At 46.9% G+C, this 18,007-nt stretch overlaps 1 protein-coding gene across 3 annotated transcripts in view; it reads right to left on the bottom strand.

Annotated features, from left to right (window-relative positions):
• ATP2A3 (ATPase sarcoplasmic/endoplasmic reticulum Ca2+ transporting 3) overlaps window positions 1-18,007 on the bottom strand; it is an 89,916-nt gene that overhangs the window by 31,988 nt on the left and 39,921 nt on the right. For 2 of the 3 annotated variants that reach the window (XM_081172911.1, XM_081172912.1), the window contains exons 2-8: window positions 14,218-14,235; window positions 13,297-13,379; window positions 10,523-10,627; window positions 9,455-9,593; window positions 8,708-8,788; window positions 7,743-7,828; window positions 6,249-6,713 (exon numbers count right to left, since the gene is read on the bottom strand). In XM_081172911.1, the coding sequence (XP_081029037.1) occupies window positions 6,249-6,713; window positions 7,743-7,828; window positions 8,708-8,788; window positions 9,455-9,593; window positions 10,523-10,627; window positions 13,297-13,379; window positions 14,218-14,235 (977 nt within the window). Of the gene's footprint in view, window positions 1-6,248; window positions 6,714-7,742; window positions 7,829-8,707; window positions 8,789-9,454; window positions 9,594-10,522; window positions 10,628-12,419; window positions 12,534-13,296; window positions 13,380-14,217; window positions 14,236-18,007 lie in introns of those variants that run through there. The other variant, XM_081172913.1, reaches the window with a different exon arrangement.

The raw sequence follows: 18,007 nt of genomic DNA, 5'->3' as shown, positions 1-18,007 counted from the left end.
TCAATATAACGTACACGGGGTTGCTTGCAGACTTCTTGGAAAGTTCAATTAGTACGAACTGCAGATGCTGGGTAGATAATTTGGCAACACATCCGGGCAGTGCTTGAACAGCTGCAACAACTACTGGTCTGTTTCTGAGCATCACACTGAATGCCATGGGGGGAATGTCTTCCCCACATTAGCGTTGCCCCCATCTCAACTGCCAATCAATGGAGGATGAAGGCACTTGGACCTCTCATCTGTTCAGAGTGAAGGGTGGGTATCCAGTCCTGGCAACCCAGGAAATGTGTGCACATCTGAGGGGACACAGGAGAGGCTGAGGCAATGTAAACAGGAAGGAAGAGCAAACAGTCTTTAGTGCAGTGTTTCCCAACCGGTGTTCCGCGGCACACTAGTGTGCCGTGAGACATCGGCTGGTGTGCCGTGGGAGGGAGGCGGGCGAGTCGGGCGGTGAGAGGCGGCGGCGGCGAGGATCCGCGTCGAGCCGGGGGCGGCTCCGCGGTGGTGGTGCCGAGCGGCGGGGCAGTGCGTGCAAATGGAGGAGCGCGAGACAGCGGAGGAGGAGGAGGCCGGCATGTCCGGGCAGCAGCAGCAACAACAGCAGCAGCAACTCCCGCCGCCGCCCCCTCCTCCGCCCGCTATCGCCGCCACCACCACAACAGCCGCCGCCGCCTCAGCTGCCGCCGTCCCTCAGTCCCTCGCTCTGCTGCCTCCCCACCCCCAAAGCTTGGAGGTTCCCCGGCAAGGGGGAGGGGAAAAAAGTGAAAACTTTCACTTTCGTGCGTCCCTCCCGGCGTGACGCTGCGCGCTGACGTCACGGGGCAGTAATGGTGGTGTGCCGCGAGATTTTTTTGATTAAACAGGTGTGCCGTTGCCCAAAAAAGGTGGGGAAACACTGCTTTAGTGCACTGTGGAGTTTTCAGTGGATATTTATTTTAGCGAAGTCTCTTAAATACCATAGATGGGAGTCCAGAGTGGAAAAAAATTCTGGTATGCTACACGGAAGAAATGGAACAAGAACAGTGTATGATTTGAGGAGAAAGGAACAGAGAGGGTTTCGTATCCTTTTGTACATAGCAGGAAGACTTACAACCAAATATAGATGAAAAACTTCCTCAGAACTACAGTCAACAAGAACAGGTGGTACCTCAGTAAACATCTTCCTGGTTGCTAAGAAGTACAGTCTTTTGTGCATTTTTGAGGGGATATTTATCGTTGCAGGCAAAAGTAGGAAGCACTTGTGGGTTGCTGCTTGCCTTATTCCCATTAACTAATCCAGCAAGTCAATTTCTTATTTCACATATCCATAAGCTATACAGGCCAGACCTCCAGCTCAGGCTAACATTTATGAAGGGGGAGAAAAAGCAACATGATAATATCCTTTTGTTCCTGGAAAAAAATATTTCTCATCAGAGAGGGAGAAGGAAGATAGAAAACGCAGGGCCTCTCATCTCTCTCTCCGCCATCCCTTTGAAATGCTAAGCCCAAATGCACAGCAGCTTGAGCCGTGAGCCACCATCCCAAAGTCTTATCATTAATTATCTCATCTCCTACTCAGCAACCTGAACACACACTTAAAAGCTTGCCAGCTAAATACCTTGTTGATGAGGTGGGGAACTCAAACAGAGCGATAAAGGGATTTGCTTAATCGACAAAAGGCCTGGCACCTCATACAAAGAGGCCTCCTGTTTTTTTCAAGAACAGATTAAAAGGGTCTAAGGATGATGGTTCAGCTGTCCTTCAAGGAAAAAAAAGGGTGTAAAAGCAAGGGCACAGAAACATTGACTAATAAGGAGACACGCTGCACAAGAGGACATGCTCACCCTATAACGTTTAAAGCACTAGGATTCCATACCCCCCAACATTCCTCAAATGGAAATAGGGACATTCCCTTCTACATCAGAGTCGTCATCCCACTGCATCCCGTATATATGAGCACTGCCAATGGAATATAGGAAAAGAGTGGGGCTGGCTGAGCTGCCCCAAATGGCTGCCACCAAGAGGAGTACGTAAGAGTACTGTACCAGGAAATGTCTCGGTTATATATGCGAAACTTAGAGGATATATGGCAAAACTGTGGGGCTTCCATCAGTCCGCCTTGGGCGTCAGAGGAGGCACCCACACCAAATGTTTACAAGGCAGTACCTCCATGCCAGTAACGTAGTCTCTATGGTCAGTGGTTGGAGGGACCGCCGAAGGGCCCCTGTGTGCCTACATAAGCTGGGGCCCCTAAGGCTACTCCTGCCACCACCACCACCACCGTAATTGAGCAGTACCGGCTGGTGGAGCTAAGGCACCCCAAACCTCCCCTCCTCATGGGTCCTGCTGGGCCTCCTCCCCCTGCCCCCTTTCCATGCTTGCAGAATTAAGGACTCTGTGTGATATAGTGAGAAGCCACCATGGCTTATGGGTTTTCATGACAATCATGGCATTTTCGGGGCACTTGGAGACCATTAACAGCTATGGCATCCCGCAAAGGATTCTGGGAGCTAGACAGTTGTTAGGAGACACCCTATTCCCTCCCCTCAGAGGACTAAAATGGTTTAATGGCCCATTCATATTCACAGGCAACTCGAGGAATTGTAGCTCTGTGAGGGGAATTCTGGGAGCTGCAGTTTCTTAAGGACGCGGAAGATTGTCAGGAAACACCCACACAGAGCTACAGTTCCCACGGTTCCCTGTGAAGAGGAATTCCACTCTGGAAACTGTAGCTCTGGGAGCAGAATACGGGTTTCCGAACAACTCAGTCCCCTTTACAAACTACAGCTCCCAGGATGCTTTGGGGGAAGCCATGATGGTTTAAAGAGGTATCATAGTTTTAACCCTGGTCTCTCAGGCCCTAATGGACACTTCTTGCCACTGAGGAAGCCTGTGCCTCACAGGACAGTGCTGATCTAGGAGTTACCCTCAGGCTATGCATCTTCCCCATCCTCCAATAGGACACAGGAACCACCCACCAAAAGCACCCCCTTCTCGTCTCAACGATGCCTTTAGATTGACAGCTTTCTTCTGGGTGACCGAGAGGTCAATGCTAAAAACAGGAGCACGAGTCATCAGGAACGAAGCTGCCCGTGCATGCTAATTAAATTTGGTGAGGTGGGAAGAGGCGGGTGAGTCATATCTTGGAAGTGTTGCTGACCAAAAGCCTACTCAATCCTGTAGAAACTGTACAGGGCGGGATTTAAACAAGTTGCAGCCCTGATCAATCTGTGATTTATTTATTTATTAAAAAAGCATTTTCAGCAAATCCCAGAGGGCCACAAGAGAGTTCTGTCATTAATTAGTCTTTTAATTAACTCTGCCCAGGGCTGTATCTTCTCTGGCTGATTAAAAAGAAATTCAAATTTTTGCATCAAGGAAAAAAACAAATCTCCAAAACAGGTGGCAGAGGGGAGGGAAGGGCCGTCCTAAGACATTTCGATGCTGTAGGCCAAACATCCCGATGATGACCTGTCCCTCATGCCTACTGTGGATGTGAGTTCCATAGTTAAACTATGCACTCCATGAAGCACTTGATTTTCCTGGAGTGAGGCACCAACAGGCAATTAGTTTCAAAGAGGCTTTCCTCACTGAAACTGAGATTGTTGTCTTGTGTGGGGCAGAGGTCCAACGAGAGACCCCCTAACAAGCTGAAGCAGAAAAGGCTTCTTCAAGATCTGTCCCCCAAACATTCTGCAGGCGCTGGAAATCACCAAATTTCACGTTCAGTAGCACCCGATAAAATTCTGAAACCAGACCCTTCCTGGAGTTCATTTTCAAAGGCTGTCAATGGTCTAGGAGCCATTTGCTATGCAAAGCTGTAGGCCTGTAAGTGCTGTTAGCTAATGCTTTCTACACATCAACTTTCCACGTTTCCACTCCTCCTCTGCAGTAGAACCAAGCTAACCATTTATACAGGATTCTCCCAGTTTACACAATGGTAAGGGCAGGATGTGAGCCAAGCTGTTTAGTGACAAACAACATCTTCCCTGGAGAAGGGGGTGTTCCACAGCAGCCTAGCAAATATTTAACTTTGTCATCAAGTGTGCAAACCTACTAACAATTTCCATATTCCTGCTATTAAGCCTTTGCCTTTATTTAACCAGGGAACTCCTGATGGTTAAACATTAGCTAAGAATTTGAATCTTCTCCCAGAGACGTTTGGTGCCTGGAAGAATAAATATTTATCCAATGGATCCAGCATTTCACTCTTGGAAATTCAGACAGCACCTGTCCTTAAAATGGACTTGAATGAGTATTCTCCCCTGCAGGTGCAAAGAATGACGTCAAAGCCCCAGCAACTGGGGATCTCAATACCTGAAGGAATGATTCTGCTGATACCTGCCTGCCTGGGTTTTAATATCTTCAGTGAAAGGTCTTTAGCGCTGCAGAGGTGGGGACCTATTTTTTTGGCCCAAGGACCTCAAAATATTTCGGTTCCCCATCCCTTGCTTGACCAATGAACCAACTAAGTATTGCAGCCTTACTCTTAAAATGCTTATTTATTGCATACAATGTACACACTGCTTGACAATTTTTTAAAAACACAAACCCTCAAAGCATCTTACAGAAGGAATAAAGCTATAACAGTTAAAAGCATCTATTTAAAACATTCAAATATAACTAAAATCAACAATGAGCTAAAAACAGATTAAAACACATGGCAACATTCTACACGTCTGGGTAAGCTTGTCTAAACAAAAATGTTTTTAGCAGACGCGGAGACGAGAAGAGTGAAGGTGCCTTTCTGATGTCTTGCCTTGCTATCATTAGGCTCAAATTTAAACAATAACCTTAAATGCAGAGGTTTATTATTTTTTCCTGTTATCGGCAGCCTGATTAACAATAGCCTGATACCGGAAACAATCTACAGAAATCCCCATTGAAATCTGGCTAAATAAAGTTTGGAATGTGGCTCTATCTCACCGCAGAAGGGTAATTAAATGCACTTCAGGGATAGACACTTTTTGTGAGACTTGGCTTCCTTCCTTTTCCTTTATAAATGAGACAGAAGATGCCATTATTCCACCCTCAACACAAGAATCTCTGTGGCAAGGCTACTTGAATTGATAATACATAAATAAACATATGAAACGACCACTGGACTAGCTACGGTAGTTATACAGTGGTACCTCGGGTTAAGAACTTAATTCGTTCTGGAGGTCCGTTCTTAACCTGAAACCGTTCTTAACCTGAAGCACCACTTTAGCTAATGGGGCCTCCTGCCGCTGCCGCGCCGCCAGAGCACAATTTCTGTTCTCATCCTGAAGCAAAGTTCTTAACCTGAGGTACTATTTCTGGATTAGCGGAGTCTGTAACCTGAAGCGTATGTAATCTAAAGCGTATGTAACCCGAGGTACCACTCTATGTTCTTGGATTTAAATGGAAAACAATAAAAATATGGGGGGGGGGGGAGAGAAGAAGCCCCTGACTGGGAGATTCCAACAGCAAGCCAGGCTCTTGCTTATGCTAGAAGCAGGGAAAAATCCTCCCCTGTTTACCCAACTCCGCAAGCAGCTTCCTAGAGAGATGAGCTGTTCCCTCCTACCAGCGGATTAGTAAGAGATGCTTCTACCACTGAACACGACCCCATCAGTTTTGCATAGAACGGCTTGCCGCCTCCCCCACATTCATTGCAAAAGAAAAAAAAAAAAGAAATTAACTCAGGTCATTCATGCAGCTGCAACTCTCAGGAAATACTTAAGAGACATCTCCACTCTATTGCTGCCACCGCCTGTCCCAGTCCCAAAGAAACACATCCTTGCAAGCGTTAACATTCACCAGCTGGAACAAAATGAGAGACGTGCTTCCAGAAATGGGCTCCCACGTGGATCTTTGGGTTAAATCTTCTTGTGACAAATGCAAGGCGTTTATGTGGGATGGGGTTTACGAAGTACCTGTTAAGATCGATGTAGATCTTATGACTTCCCACCCGTTTTTTTGCAAAATCGCGTCTCCTCTGCAGCCTTCCCAAACAGTAGCTAAGGAGGTCAATCACTCAAGTCAAGCAAGCTGGTCCTTTCTGGTTATTTGCCAGTAATTCAAGTCCTAGCTTGAGGTGGTACAGTCCTTCTGCGGGGACTGTACCACGTTCATTTTCCCATCTGCTATAATGATGAAGCAGAACAACAAAACAAAGTTCAACTGGGCTTAAAGGGTTTCCTGAAGTAACGCCAAGAGGCTTCCCTTTCCGGGGGGGGGGGGGCCTTATCGCAATTTTCACAATGAAACCAGAGGGCAGGACCCAGCCCACTGTGCCCACGACTCACCCTGAACACGGACATCTGATTGGTCGTCAAAGTGCCCGTCTTGTCAGAGCAAATGACCGACGTGCAGCCAAGGGTCTCCACGGAAGGGAGGCTCCTCACGATGGCGTTCTTCTTGGCCATCCGGCGGGTGCCCAGCGCCAGGCAGGTGGTGATGACCGCCGGAAGCCCTTCAGGAATTGCTGCCACGGCCAAGGCCACGGCAATCTTGAAGTAATATATCGCCCCACGGAACCAGGAGCCGCCGTGCACGGGGTCACTGAAGTGGCTGATGTTGATGACCCAAACGGCGATGCAGACCAGGGAGATGACTTTCGAGAGCTGCTGGCTGAATTCGTCCAACTTCTGCTGCAGGGGGGTTTTCTCAGGCTCGGTGGCGACCATCTGGTTCCTGATCTTCCCGATTTCGGTGTACACTCCCGTGGCAATGACGACGCCAACCGCCTTTCCTGCAGCGATGTTGGTGCCCTGGAGATAAGAAATAGGGCTGTTTCATGTATTATTATTTTTGCTATTATTCCTCAGCAATTAGTGTAGGTGATCAATGTTTAAATGGGGTTTCCAGGGGACTGAATCAGGCTCCCCCAAGCTGGTGCCTTCCAGATGTTTCCGAATGATAACTTCCACCAGCCCTAGTCAGGGTTTAGACAGGGCTTTTCCCTGTGAAAAAAAGGATTGTTTGTTCAACCACTCTGGGAAGTGTAGTTCCGTGAGGGGAACAGGGGCCACCTAACAAACAACTCCAGCTCCCAGAATTCTTTGGTGGAAGCCATGACTGTTTGAAGTGGTATTATAGTGCTTTTAATGTATGGTGAGGATGAGGCCCGCATCAAGCTGAGCTACACAAGCAGCCAAAAACCCTGTAGCAGAGCTCTTGTAGTTCTGTTTAGGGGGGGATAGGGCCTGTTTACACAAACTAAGCTCAAATTCGCACATGTAAAAAGCACTGTTATACCGCTTTAAACAGCCATGGCTTCCCCCAAAGAATTCTGGGAGCTGGAGTTTGTTGAGGGTGCTGAGAGGTATTAGGAGGTTGCCCTATTCCCCTCACAGAGCTACAATTCCCAGAATCCCTTGGGAAAGGGGGGTTCATTGTTAAACCAGTCTAGGGACTGCAGCTTTCTGAGGGGAACAGGGCATCTCTTGACAACTCTCAGCACCCTTAACAAACTACAGTCCCCAGGATTCTTTGGGGGAAGCCATGAACGTTTAAAGTTACATCATAATGCTTTAAATATCTGGCGCGACTGTGGCCTAACTCTGAGGTGGAAGAGTTACCCAAAGGTTGCTTCTTCACTGCCACCAGGCCTCCCCTCCATGAATTGCACAGTCCTCCATGGCATGGCCTCCAATAATTCAAATTAATACACCCCCCCTTCCAAAGAATAGCCAGAGATAGCCTTGTCCTCCATGAATTGGTCTAATCCTCTTTTAAAGCCCTCTGGGTTGATGGCTATCACAGCCTCTTGTGGCTACTTTAGGCATGAGGGTACTTACAGAAAAAAGCATGTTCTTTTTATCCTGGTTGACAGCCCTGGGGTCAGGGACTGGATCTGTGTGTTTGATGACAGAAACAGATTCACCTGCAAAGGAAAAATGATGTTGAGCATAATTACAAGGATTTCAAACTTGTACAGAATGAGGAGAAAACAGAGACAGGGGGAGGGAGGGAGGAGGGAGAAACATGTATACCCCTCTTTGTTCCTAGGAGGAAAAGTGGGCTATAAATTTAATAAATACAATAAACATCTAACAAAAAGCAGGGTAAGCAGTGATTCCTGCATTGCAGGGGTTTGGACAATTTTATGAATCTGACCAGCTGAGTCTCCTGTAGAAACATAGAATAACAACAAGTGTCATCTAAGTCCAACCTTCTGCAAGGCAGAAATCTTTTTGCCCAACGTGGGGCTTGAACCCACAACCCTGAGATTAAGAGACTCCTGCTCTACCAACTGAGCTAGCTAAAGGTAAAGGACCCCTGGATGGTTAAGTCCAGTCAAAGGCGACTATGGGCTTGCGGTGGTCATCTTGCTTTCAGGCCAAGGGAGCCGGCATTTGCCCACAGCTTTCCAGGTCATGTGGCCGGCATGACTAAACCGCTTTTGGTGCAACAGAACACCGTGACGGAAACCAGAGCGTACGGAAACACCGTTTTCCTTCCCGCCACAGCGGTACCTATTTATCTACTTGCACTGATGTGCTTTCACACTGCTAGGTTGGCAGGAGCTGGGACAAAGCAATGGGAGCTCACCGCAACACACAGATTTGAACTGCCGACCTTCCGATTGGCAAGCCCAAGAGGCTCAGTGGTTTAGACCACAGCGCCACCCACGACCCTTCTGAGCTATCTGGGCTGGTCTTGCTCCGTCCAAAGTGAAAAAGATAAATCGGGGGAGGCAGGGTGCGTCAGCAGGCACCAAGGAAGGTTCTCAGGGTAGCATAGGACAAACACAGACACACACCAGTGAGAATGGACTGGTCTACTCGTAACGTCGTTGACTTGATCTCAATGATCCGGATATCGGCAGGCACCTTGTCACCAACTGTGAAAGGAAAAAGGACAACAATATGGTTCACAAGCAGAAACTGTTTGCATCTGATAACTGATTAAATAGGGGTGAAATGAGACTTCCCCTGTTCTGATTCCTTATTGTTTTGGTTAGCTGTGCCATGAATTCCAGTGTGGTGTAGCGGTTAGAGTGCTGGACTTGGGAGAGACCAGGGTTCAAATCCCCACTGAGCTCACTTGGGTGACCCTTGGGCCAGTCGCTCACTTTCAGCCTAACCTACATCACAGGGTTGTTGTGCGATAAAATGGGAGGAGAACTATGCATGCCACCTTGAGCTCCCCTGGTGTAATACTGTATATATGTAATGAATCAATCAATCAATCCAAGAATTCTCTTGGATTCCAGGTTCACTAAAGCCTTATTAGCGCATTGCCAGGATTCAGCCCTGCCTAGAATTAAAACCTGGGGTCTCCTTGGAGGAAAGCAGATGGCGCAGGAGACCCTAGCAGCCCCAGCAGCCAGCATGGCCAAGGACCAGAAACGATGGGAATTGGGGTCCAGAAAGTTGCTGCAACTCTAGATACTGTATGCAAAAAGGAATTGTGGATTGGCTAGGGAACGATTCTTTGCAGTTCATCACCCGAAAAAGTAAGAAGCACAAGGCAAAAACAAACCCACACAAAGCAAGGAAGGTCATACCTGCCACCTCTACAATATCTCCTGGGACAATGTCGCGTGCTCGGATCCGCTGAACTCCGTTCCTATCGGCCCTGATCACCTTCCCCATTTCTGGTTCATATTCCTTCAAGGCTTCAATCGCACTCTCTGCATTCCTCTCCTGCAAAGACGGGCAGTTTTCACATTAATTGGGGAGGGGGCTAGAGACAGGCAGTCTCCCGCTCCCCCACAGTTAGCAGCTTTCCATAAGAACCTTCAAAAAAAATTGATATCCCCCAATGAGTTGCTTCAGGTATCCATTCTCTTTGGGTGCCTATGCCCCACAAGGAACAAGCCCTGCTCTGGTGGCCTTCTCTCCATTTGTTCATTTGGCTAGCCCACCCAAAGGTGCTTCTCTCAGACACCCAGTAGATCACTGTGGCCTGCAGGGGAGCTTCTCCTGCAAAGTCCATAAATCTCAGGAGCCCCACTCTGCAGGAACTCTGAGCAGGGCCTTAAGGGTGGCTGCCCCTGTTCTGTGGAATAGCATTCCTGTCGACAGGCCCCCCACTCTGCACCTTCTGGAAACAACTGAATACATTTCGTTCCAATAGCCTTCCCCAGCTGGATAAAGGATTCTTTACCACAAGTATCCATTTTTTGGGGTTTTAGTCTTGCTTTAAAGGCATCCGCTTTTGCTTTTTCAAACCTTTCTTACTTGTCTTATGCATAAACAGCCTTGAGGCGGCAGTTTAGAATGCGATAAACAAATTAACTGTAATAATAACATTGTGCAACAGCAGGAGTCAGAATCATAGAACCGTAGAGCTGGAAGGGACCCCCGGGGGTCTAATCCCCTGTAATGCAGGAATATTTTGCCCCTCGCGGAACTTGAACCCACAGCCCTGAGCTTACGGGTCTCATGCTTGACTGGCTGAGCTCTGTGTGCCGATTGTCCCACCCACTTTGGCCTCCAGCCACACCTGCCACAGACATGCGGAGATTGTGCCTGTGAGGAAATGCGGCCCCCGGCCTGGGAAAGGTTCCCCACATTGCATGATGGGAAACAAGGTGGCCTCCCCCAAGTCACACTCCAAGGTGCCACCGTACCTGCCACACTCCCACCACTGCATTGGCAAGGAGGATCATGATAATGACAATGGGTTCCACGAAAGCCGTCACTGTTTCTTCCCCTTCCTCAAACCAGGCCAGGATCTGCAGAGGGAAGAGAGAAGAGGAAGGAAGGGCCATGAGGTCAGTGGTTAGAGTAGATTTATCTTATTTATTCATTCATTCATTCGTTCATTCAAAAAAAAAATATTAATTTTCTGAATTTATAACAAAATATCAACAAATATAAACAAACAAAAAAACATAGATCCTAACTGTAATAATTCCACTTTTGTTAACATTGTTAGGTGACTTCCTCGAAACCCCCTGGCTGAGTTTCCATGTACATCATTGTAGCAGTTTTCCAAAACTATTTTCACATAAAATTTACTTAGTCAATTAACATACCGGTATTTCTTTCTTTTCATTTTAACTTTAAACATATTATTCTATAACATCCCATATTTAAATCCTAGGCCCATCTAGTACTTGCAAATAGAACTACTTGCAAGTACTAGATGGGCCTAGGATTTAAATATCTTAGCGTATTTAGCTAAATAGTCTTTAAATTTCTTCCATTCCTCCTGGTGCTCCTCCTCCTTCTGGTCACGGACTCTTCCAGTCAGGTCGGCTAGCTTCCAAAAGTCCATCATCTTCACCTGCCATTTCTCCACTATTTATTTGATGAATTTATACCCCAGCTTGTCTCTCCAATGAGCTCAAGGGGGGGGGGCGTTACAGAGTTCTTCTTATTCTCCCCCACCTCCCAATTAATCCCCACAACCACCCTCGGCTAGGGCCGAGAGGCAGCGATTGGCCCAGGCTCACAGCTTTTTGGCAATGCCTAAAATACTCCATGGCTTCCACTGACCATTGGGCACTCTAAGCTTTGAATAGCTAATCTGATAACTGAGCTAAAAAGTAGGTTATTTATTTAAGTGCTGGGTGCTTTTTGGCACACCAAATTCGGTATATTTTTCCCAACTGGGGGTACAGTGAGAACAGAAACCAAACCACACAGAAACCCTTTCCAGCCTTGTATTCGATCGAAAGAGAGACAGCGGTCATCAAACAGAAATCTACTTAACTCTCTGTTACTAGTCATTTTGTGTGTGTGTGTGTTTTAACTCCTACTTTGGCTGAATTTTCCTCGGGAAATATTCCCCAAGCAGCTGCAGAGCGTAATTCTCCCTTTTTTTCTTCGAGCGGAAAAGCCAAGTCGAAAAGCAAAGAAACAGGGACCTGTCGTGTTAATGCTACGCTTGGAGAAAGAGCAGACCGATTTGTGAAAGCGCCATTGAATTCCCACCGTGCTGTTCAGCTCTCTGTATTTTCATTTTTATCAGATTAAGTAATTGGCTGTTAATAAGGAAACAAAGTGTGTGTGGGGTGGGGAGAGCGAGCGAGCGAGGAAGGCAACCCACCAGGACTTATAACTCTTTTATTCAAAATATTTTAATTCTGCAAACTGGCGGTGGGGGAAGGAAAAACTGGATATTGTAAAATTTCAGATTCGGTTTACGGAGGTTGTTTAAAGCAAGCCACATCTCTGCTTGTCCCTGCACATGTCCCTGATGGTCTGCCACTTTCTCGTGGTCCCTTGGAGTGCTAGTGGTGGAAGCATCAGTAAGAGGCAGTGTGGTATAGTGGTTAAAGTGTTGGACTAGGACTTGGGAGAGACCCAGGTTCAAATCCCCACTCAGACATGAAGCTCTCTGGGTGACCTTCAGCCCAGTCACTGCCTCTCCTGTCTAACCTACCTCAGAGGGTTGTTGTGGGGATTAAATGAGGAGGGATGGAAGGACCCATGTAGGCCAAAGGTGAGATATGAATGCCATCAATAAACAATGTTGTCCATAATTATTACATTTACACATACAGGCGACTCCCCACTTACGCAGGGGTTACGTTCCCTTGCATGTGCGCAAAAATAGTGGAAATACTGTCTAAACCTCTGGAAACAGACTGGTATGAATGGTGGCAAATGCCCCCACAATCACTCCCTCCAAACCTTTCTCAAACTCCAACTCTCCATAGCCCTCAAAGGTTCATGGGATTTTACTTGCAAAGACTCTTGGGATTGGCAACCATTTCCCTGCTCTTTTCGCGCCATTTTCTTTACAGTTTTCCTGCTCTTTTGGGGCCGTTTTTGCCCTTTCTTGTGCCCTTTTGCAGTTTAAATCTATTTATATGTTTCCTGGCGCTGTGCGTATATGCGGTTGCACACAAGTTGAGTGTGCGTTGGTGGGGAGTCGCCTGTACAGCAGCTTCTCTTAAAATTGGTTTATGATGCTCCCCTTCATAGCAATCTCATCGGGCCAGCGCCAACAAAATGGGGGCGCTGGGGATCAAGGAGGAGGCACACCCACACGTTCAGGAGGATCCCAAGATTGGCACAAATACCAAAAACAAAATCTGTAGAGGGAAAAGAAGCCCTGAGGAACGAGCAGTCAAAGTGGCCCCAGAATGTAGTCTTGGGCTCAGAGACTCACTGACTTAACATCAGGAAGAAGGATTATCTGGCAGCATACAGTGGTACCTCAGGTTACATATGCTTCAGGTTACATACGCTTCAGGTTACAGACTCCGCTAACCCAGAAATAGTGCTTCAGGTTAAGAACTTTGCTTCAGGGTGAGAACAGAAATTGTGCTCCGGCGGCAGCAGCAGGAAGCCCCATTAGCTGAAGTGGTGCTTCAGGTTAAGAACAGTTTCAGGTTAAGAACAGACCTCCAGAACGAATTAAGCACTTAACCCGAGGTACCACTGTACTTACGAAGGAAACGAAGGCAGCCAAGAGGAGGATCCGAACTAGGAGGTCTTCAAACTGCTCTAATATCAGCTCCAGGAGCGATTTTCCTAGGAAGAACAATGAACAACAAAAGCCAGAATTATCTTCAGTCCTTCAACAATGCAAAATTCTAACCACTGAGTGACTTTGCCCCACAAACCCATCTCTCCACCCCAATAATGTATGTGGGTTGCATCCAATTTACTCCAGAGTAGACTTGCTGAAATTAATGGATGTGGCTAACTTAGGCCCACTCATTTCAATGGGTCTACCCTGAGCATGGCTAGCATTTGGATACAACCCTAAGGCTGTAATTTCATATCCACCAGCCTGAGATTTACTTCTGAGCAGGCAAGTCTAACATTGTGCTTTAAGGCTCTAGTCCTGTGCCAATGCACCCACCTGGGACTGAAGAATATACCACTGAACTCACCTGACTTAAGGCTCGTCTACATGAACAACAGATAAAGTGGCCACACTATTCTTGTGTCGTACCACCAGAGTGTTGGTGGAGGAGAAGAAAGACAAAATCTCTGGCACAAAGAAATTTTGACTGCCAGGCTAGAATCCTCCCCCTTGACACGCTAGATTTCTATATGCGGTGGGTGCTTACATAGATGGTTTCTGGGGACATTTTACTGCTCCCACACAGTGCATTTTGGAATGGCCAGTAGTCAGGGATGATGAGAGACAACAACATCCCAAGGGTGCCACATTGGAATGAGCTGTCTGAGCATGGAATAGATGCCTCATTTAGTCCTACCCCCCGCAATGTAGGAACCACAGCTCAAGAATCACCAAGCTCCCCTTCCTTCTCCTCTGGGCATCTCCTTCCTCCGCCAACCCGCCCCACGTATAACAAAGCAGCTCTTCATGACCAAGCTGGATAACAGGAAGTCTGTGTACCTTCTTCAGCAGGGAGTTCTGCGGGTTTCCAGCGGAGAGCAGCCACGGACGGGAAAGAGTGGGAAAGAAAAAGGGCAGTCATTGATTTGCCAAAAAACCAAACACACAATCCAAATCTCTCATTGTTAGATGATACCAGTTGCAGATAGGTAGCCGTGTTGGTCTGCCATAGTCAAAATAAAAAAATTCCTTCCAGTAGCACCTTAAAGACCAACTAAGTTAGTTCTTGGTATGAGCTTTCGTGTGCATGCACACTTCTTCAGATACACTGAAACAGAAGTTGCCAGATCCTTCTATATAGTGAACTTCAGAGAAGCTGCTGAATTGCAACTCATTACCAAACTTAAAACCATGGAGAGACCTGGACTGAACAAAGACATTGGATTCTTATCTCATTATACATGACTAAGCCATTTCTCACCTTCTCACCCCTTACCTTTTCCTGTAAGACCTATTACAGTCGTTAAGAGTCGTCAACAGGCTCATCTCAGCTATCTGCCAATCTCCCATTCCCACCACCCTTCTGAGTAATACCCCTCCCCACCTTCTCACTATATAGAAGGATCTGGCAACTTCTGTTTCAGTGTATCTGAAGAAGTGTGCATGCACACGAAAGCTCATACCAAGAACTAACTTAGTTGGTCTTTAAGGTGCTACTGGAAGGAATTTTTTTATGTTAGATGATACATTCACATACTCACTGTTTCCCAAACTTGAGTTTCCAGCTGTTCTTGGACTACAATTCCCATCATCCCTTGTCCTGCTAGCTAGGGATGATGGGAGTTGTAGTCCAAAAACAGTTGAAGACCCAAGTTCGGGAAACCATGCGCTAGGACACATATGAGAAGTGGATGGCCTGGTGTTGGCCTGTGCACTTATGTCTTCAAAAATGTTGCGTCCGTGTCTGGAGATTATATATTTTGAAGCATTTCTAAAGCACTCAACAGTTTCAAAATCTCCAGGTGTTGCGCACTATATGTACAATATGAAAAGGAGTTGCTGAACTGCATCGAGACATGTGCAAAGCTCTGAATAAAATGGACACTGGCTGAATCTTTGCCATTTCAATGCTGTGCAAGTCTGGGTGCTCTTGAAAAGCGGGTGGGTGCCTGTTCCTCCCCTGCCCAAAAAAACACCCCACATGCCACTTCATCGCTTCTCATTCCTCTTTCCCCCATTGAACACTTCCCCCAATTCCCCCAAAGATAATCCTCCCCCTCCCCAATGTTTTCCAGAGGGAGCCTCACGGGGTGGCCTGTTTCCACAGCAACCACCGTCGTGACTCCCGCTAATGCATTTAGCAGTGCTATATGGTGCTTCAGAACATTCAAAGCACCTCACATGCATTCTCTCTCCCCACAACCACTTTGTAAGGTAGGACCATATGAATGTAAGAAGAGCCTGCAGGATCAGGCCCAGGGCCCATCCTGTTCTCAGAGTAGCCAGCCAGATGCCTTCAGGGACCCGAAAGCAGGATCGACTCTCCACTCTTGTGTTCATCACTGCTTCTGTCTCCTTAAAAGTCATCCAAGATGCTGACCGTCGCTGCCTCCTGAGGGAGGGCGTTCCATAGTTCAGCTATGCACTGCATGAATGACTTTCTCAGACCCTCCATGTGCCCCTGTTTTCCAGGGACAGTCCCGGATTTACAGAAGCCATCCCGGTTTCTGATTTGATCCCAGAATGCCCCACTTTCCCTTAGGACGTCCATATTTTTATTAGAGAAAAGTTGGAGGGTATGGAGTTATGTAACTCCCGAGCTAAGAAGACTGGTAACTATACAACCCTTAGAAGACATGTGAAGGCAGCCCTGTATAGGGGAGGTTTTTTAATGTTTAATTGTGTTTTTATATATATTGGAAGCCACCCAGAGCGGCTGAGGCCACCCGGTCAAATGGGCAGGGTATAACAACAACAGCAACAACAACACAAGCCAACAAAAACAACAAAAATAGCACATCCCTATTTTCATCGGTGAAATGTTGGAGGGTATGCTTTCTTTTATCTGTCCTGAATCTTCCACCATTCAATTTCATTGGAGGTCTAAAAGCCCTAGTGTTATGAGAGGAAGAAAACCATTTTTTTCTAAACTAAAAAGTCCCCAAAAGGGCAACCTTTTTGCACTGGAGAATTTTTCCACCCACTTGATAGTTTTTAGTTGCCATTTTCTGAACCTTTTCCCGAGTTTATAATATAATTTTTGAGGGGAGGTGACCAGTACTGCACACTGTTCCGTATCCTGGAACTTGGTATTTGCACATTCCACCTTGCCAACAAAGGTCCGCATAGTTAAAGCTATGGTTTTCCCAGTAGTGATGTATGGAAGTGAGAGCTGGACCATAAAGAAGGCTGATCGCCGAAGAATGGATGCTTCTGAATAATGGTGCTGGAGGAGACACTTGAGAGTCCCATGGACTGCAAGGAGATCAAACCTATCCATTCTGAAGGAAATCAGCCCTGAGTGCTCACTGGAAGGACAGATTGTGAAGCTGAGGCTCCAATATTTTGGCCACCTCATGAGAAGAGAAGACTCCCTGGAAAATACCCTGATGTTGGGAAAGATGGAGGGCACAAGGAGAAGGGGACGACAGAGGACGAGATGGTTGGACAGTGTTCTCGAAACTACCAGCATGAGTTTGACCAAACTGCGGGAGGCAGTGGAAGACAGGAGGGCATGGCGTGCTCTGGTCCATGGAGTCACGAAGAGTCGGACACGACTAAACGACTAAACAACAACAACATGCAACAGGGTTGGCTAATCTGTGGTCTCCAGATGCCGCCGGATTACAACTCCCAACATCCCTGAAGATTGGTCAAGGGAGCTGGGGTTGGTGGAAGCTGGATTCTCATGACGCTCCCAGGGCCCCTGATTAGCCACACCTCTCAAAATGAATGTTCAGAGTGGAATTTTTGGCTATTCGCTTGATTCAGAGCTTCTCCAAATGGGGCATCACAGTCTTTGGTAGCTTAAATGACTCAAAAGCACGCATTTTGATACGATAGCCAAATATCTAAAGGGCTTTCAAATGGAAGATGGAGCAAGCTTGTTTTCTCCTGCTCTGGAGGGTAGGACTCGAATTGTAGAGGGTTGGACTAGATGACCCTCATGGTCCCTTCCAACAATTCTATGATTCAGCAAGAAAATGCACATTTGTATCAATATCTGTCCACACACACACACACACACACACACAGTATCTCAGACTGATGCAGTAACAAAGCAGCATGAAATTATAGGTTAAAAATTTGCCAAAATGAGTCGGAGTAGAAATGAACAAATGCGCCTGTCCCTGCCCATCCTCTTCAAACTATGCAGCAAATTTTTAATGCAAACAGCTGAATCATATTGGGGGAGGGGAGCCAATTCCTGGCATCCACCAAGCTGCTCATTTTTTTACTCTTTTTTTTACATGATTAGCATTCAGTGAATGAGTTCACAATTCATAGCAAGCTCCCGAATGACTCACTGCTGCAGACAACACCGAACCTCTTTCTGAAAAGAGGAAAGCCTGCGGAAGAAGAGAGAGCGAGAGTGTCATCAGAGACAATTTGCAATTTCACTTTCGGTGGAAGAACGGAGCAACAATGAGCAAAGAGAGCAACACAGAAGACATTCACAGCGCCAGCGGAGGCAAATATTTGCTGTCTCCAAGCAAAGGCTGGCTCTCTAATTACAGTGGATGCCAACCCCTGGGCCAGATGTGGCCCACATGTTTGTCCCTAAACAAAATGTACTTGCCCTCTGGTTTTGGCAAAAAGAAATGGAGGTAAGCACAACGTTGGGGTGGCT

This window comes from Podarcis bocagei (genome assembly GCF_964188305.1).
Source record: "Podarcis bocagei genome assembly, chromosome: 15".
Lineage (NCBI taxonomy): Eukaryota > Metazoa > Chordata > Lepidosauria > Squamata > Lacertidae > Podarcis > Podarcis bocagei.
The sequence above is the reverse complement of the archived record's forward strand: the minus strand, read 5'-3'. Positions and strand labels throughout refer to the sequence as shown.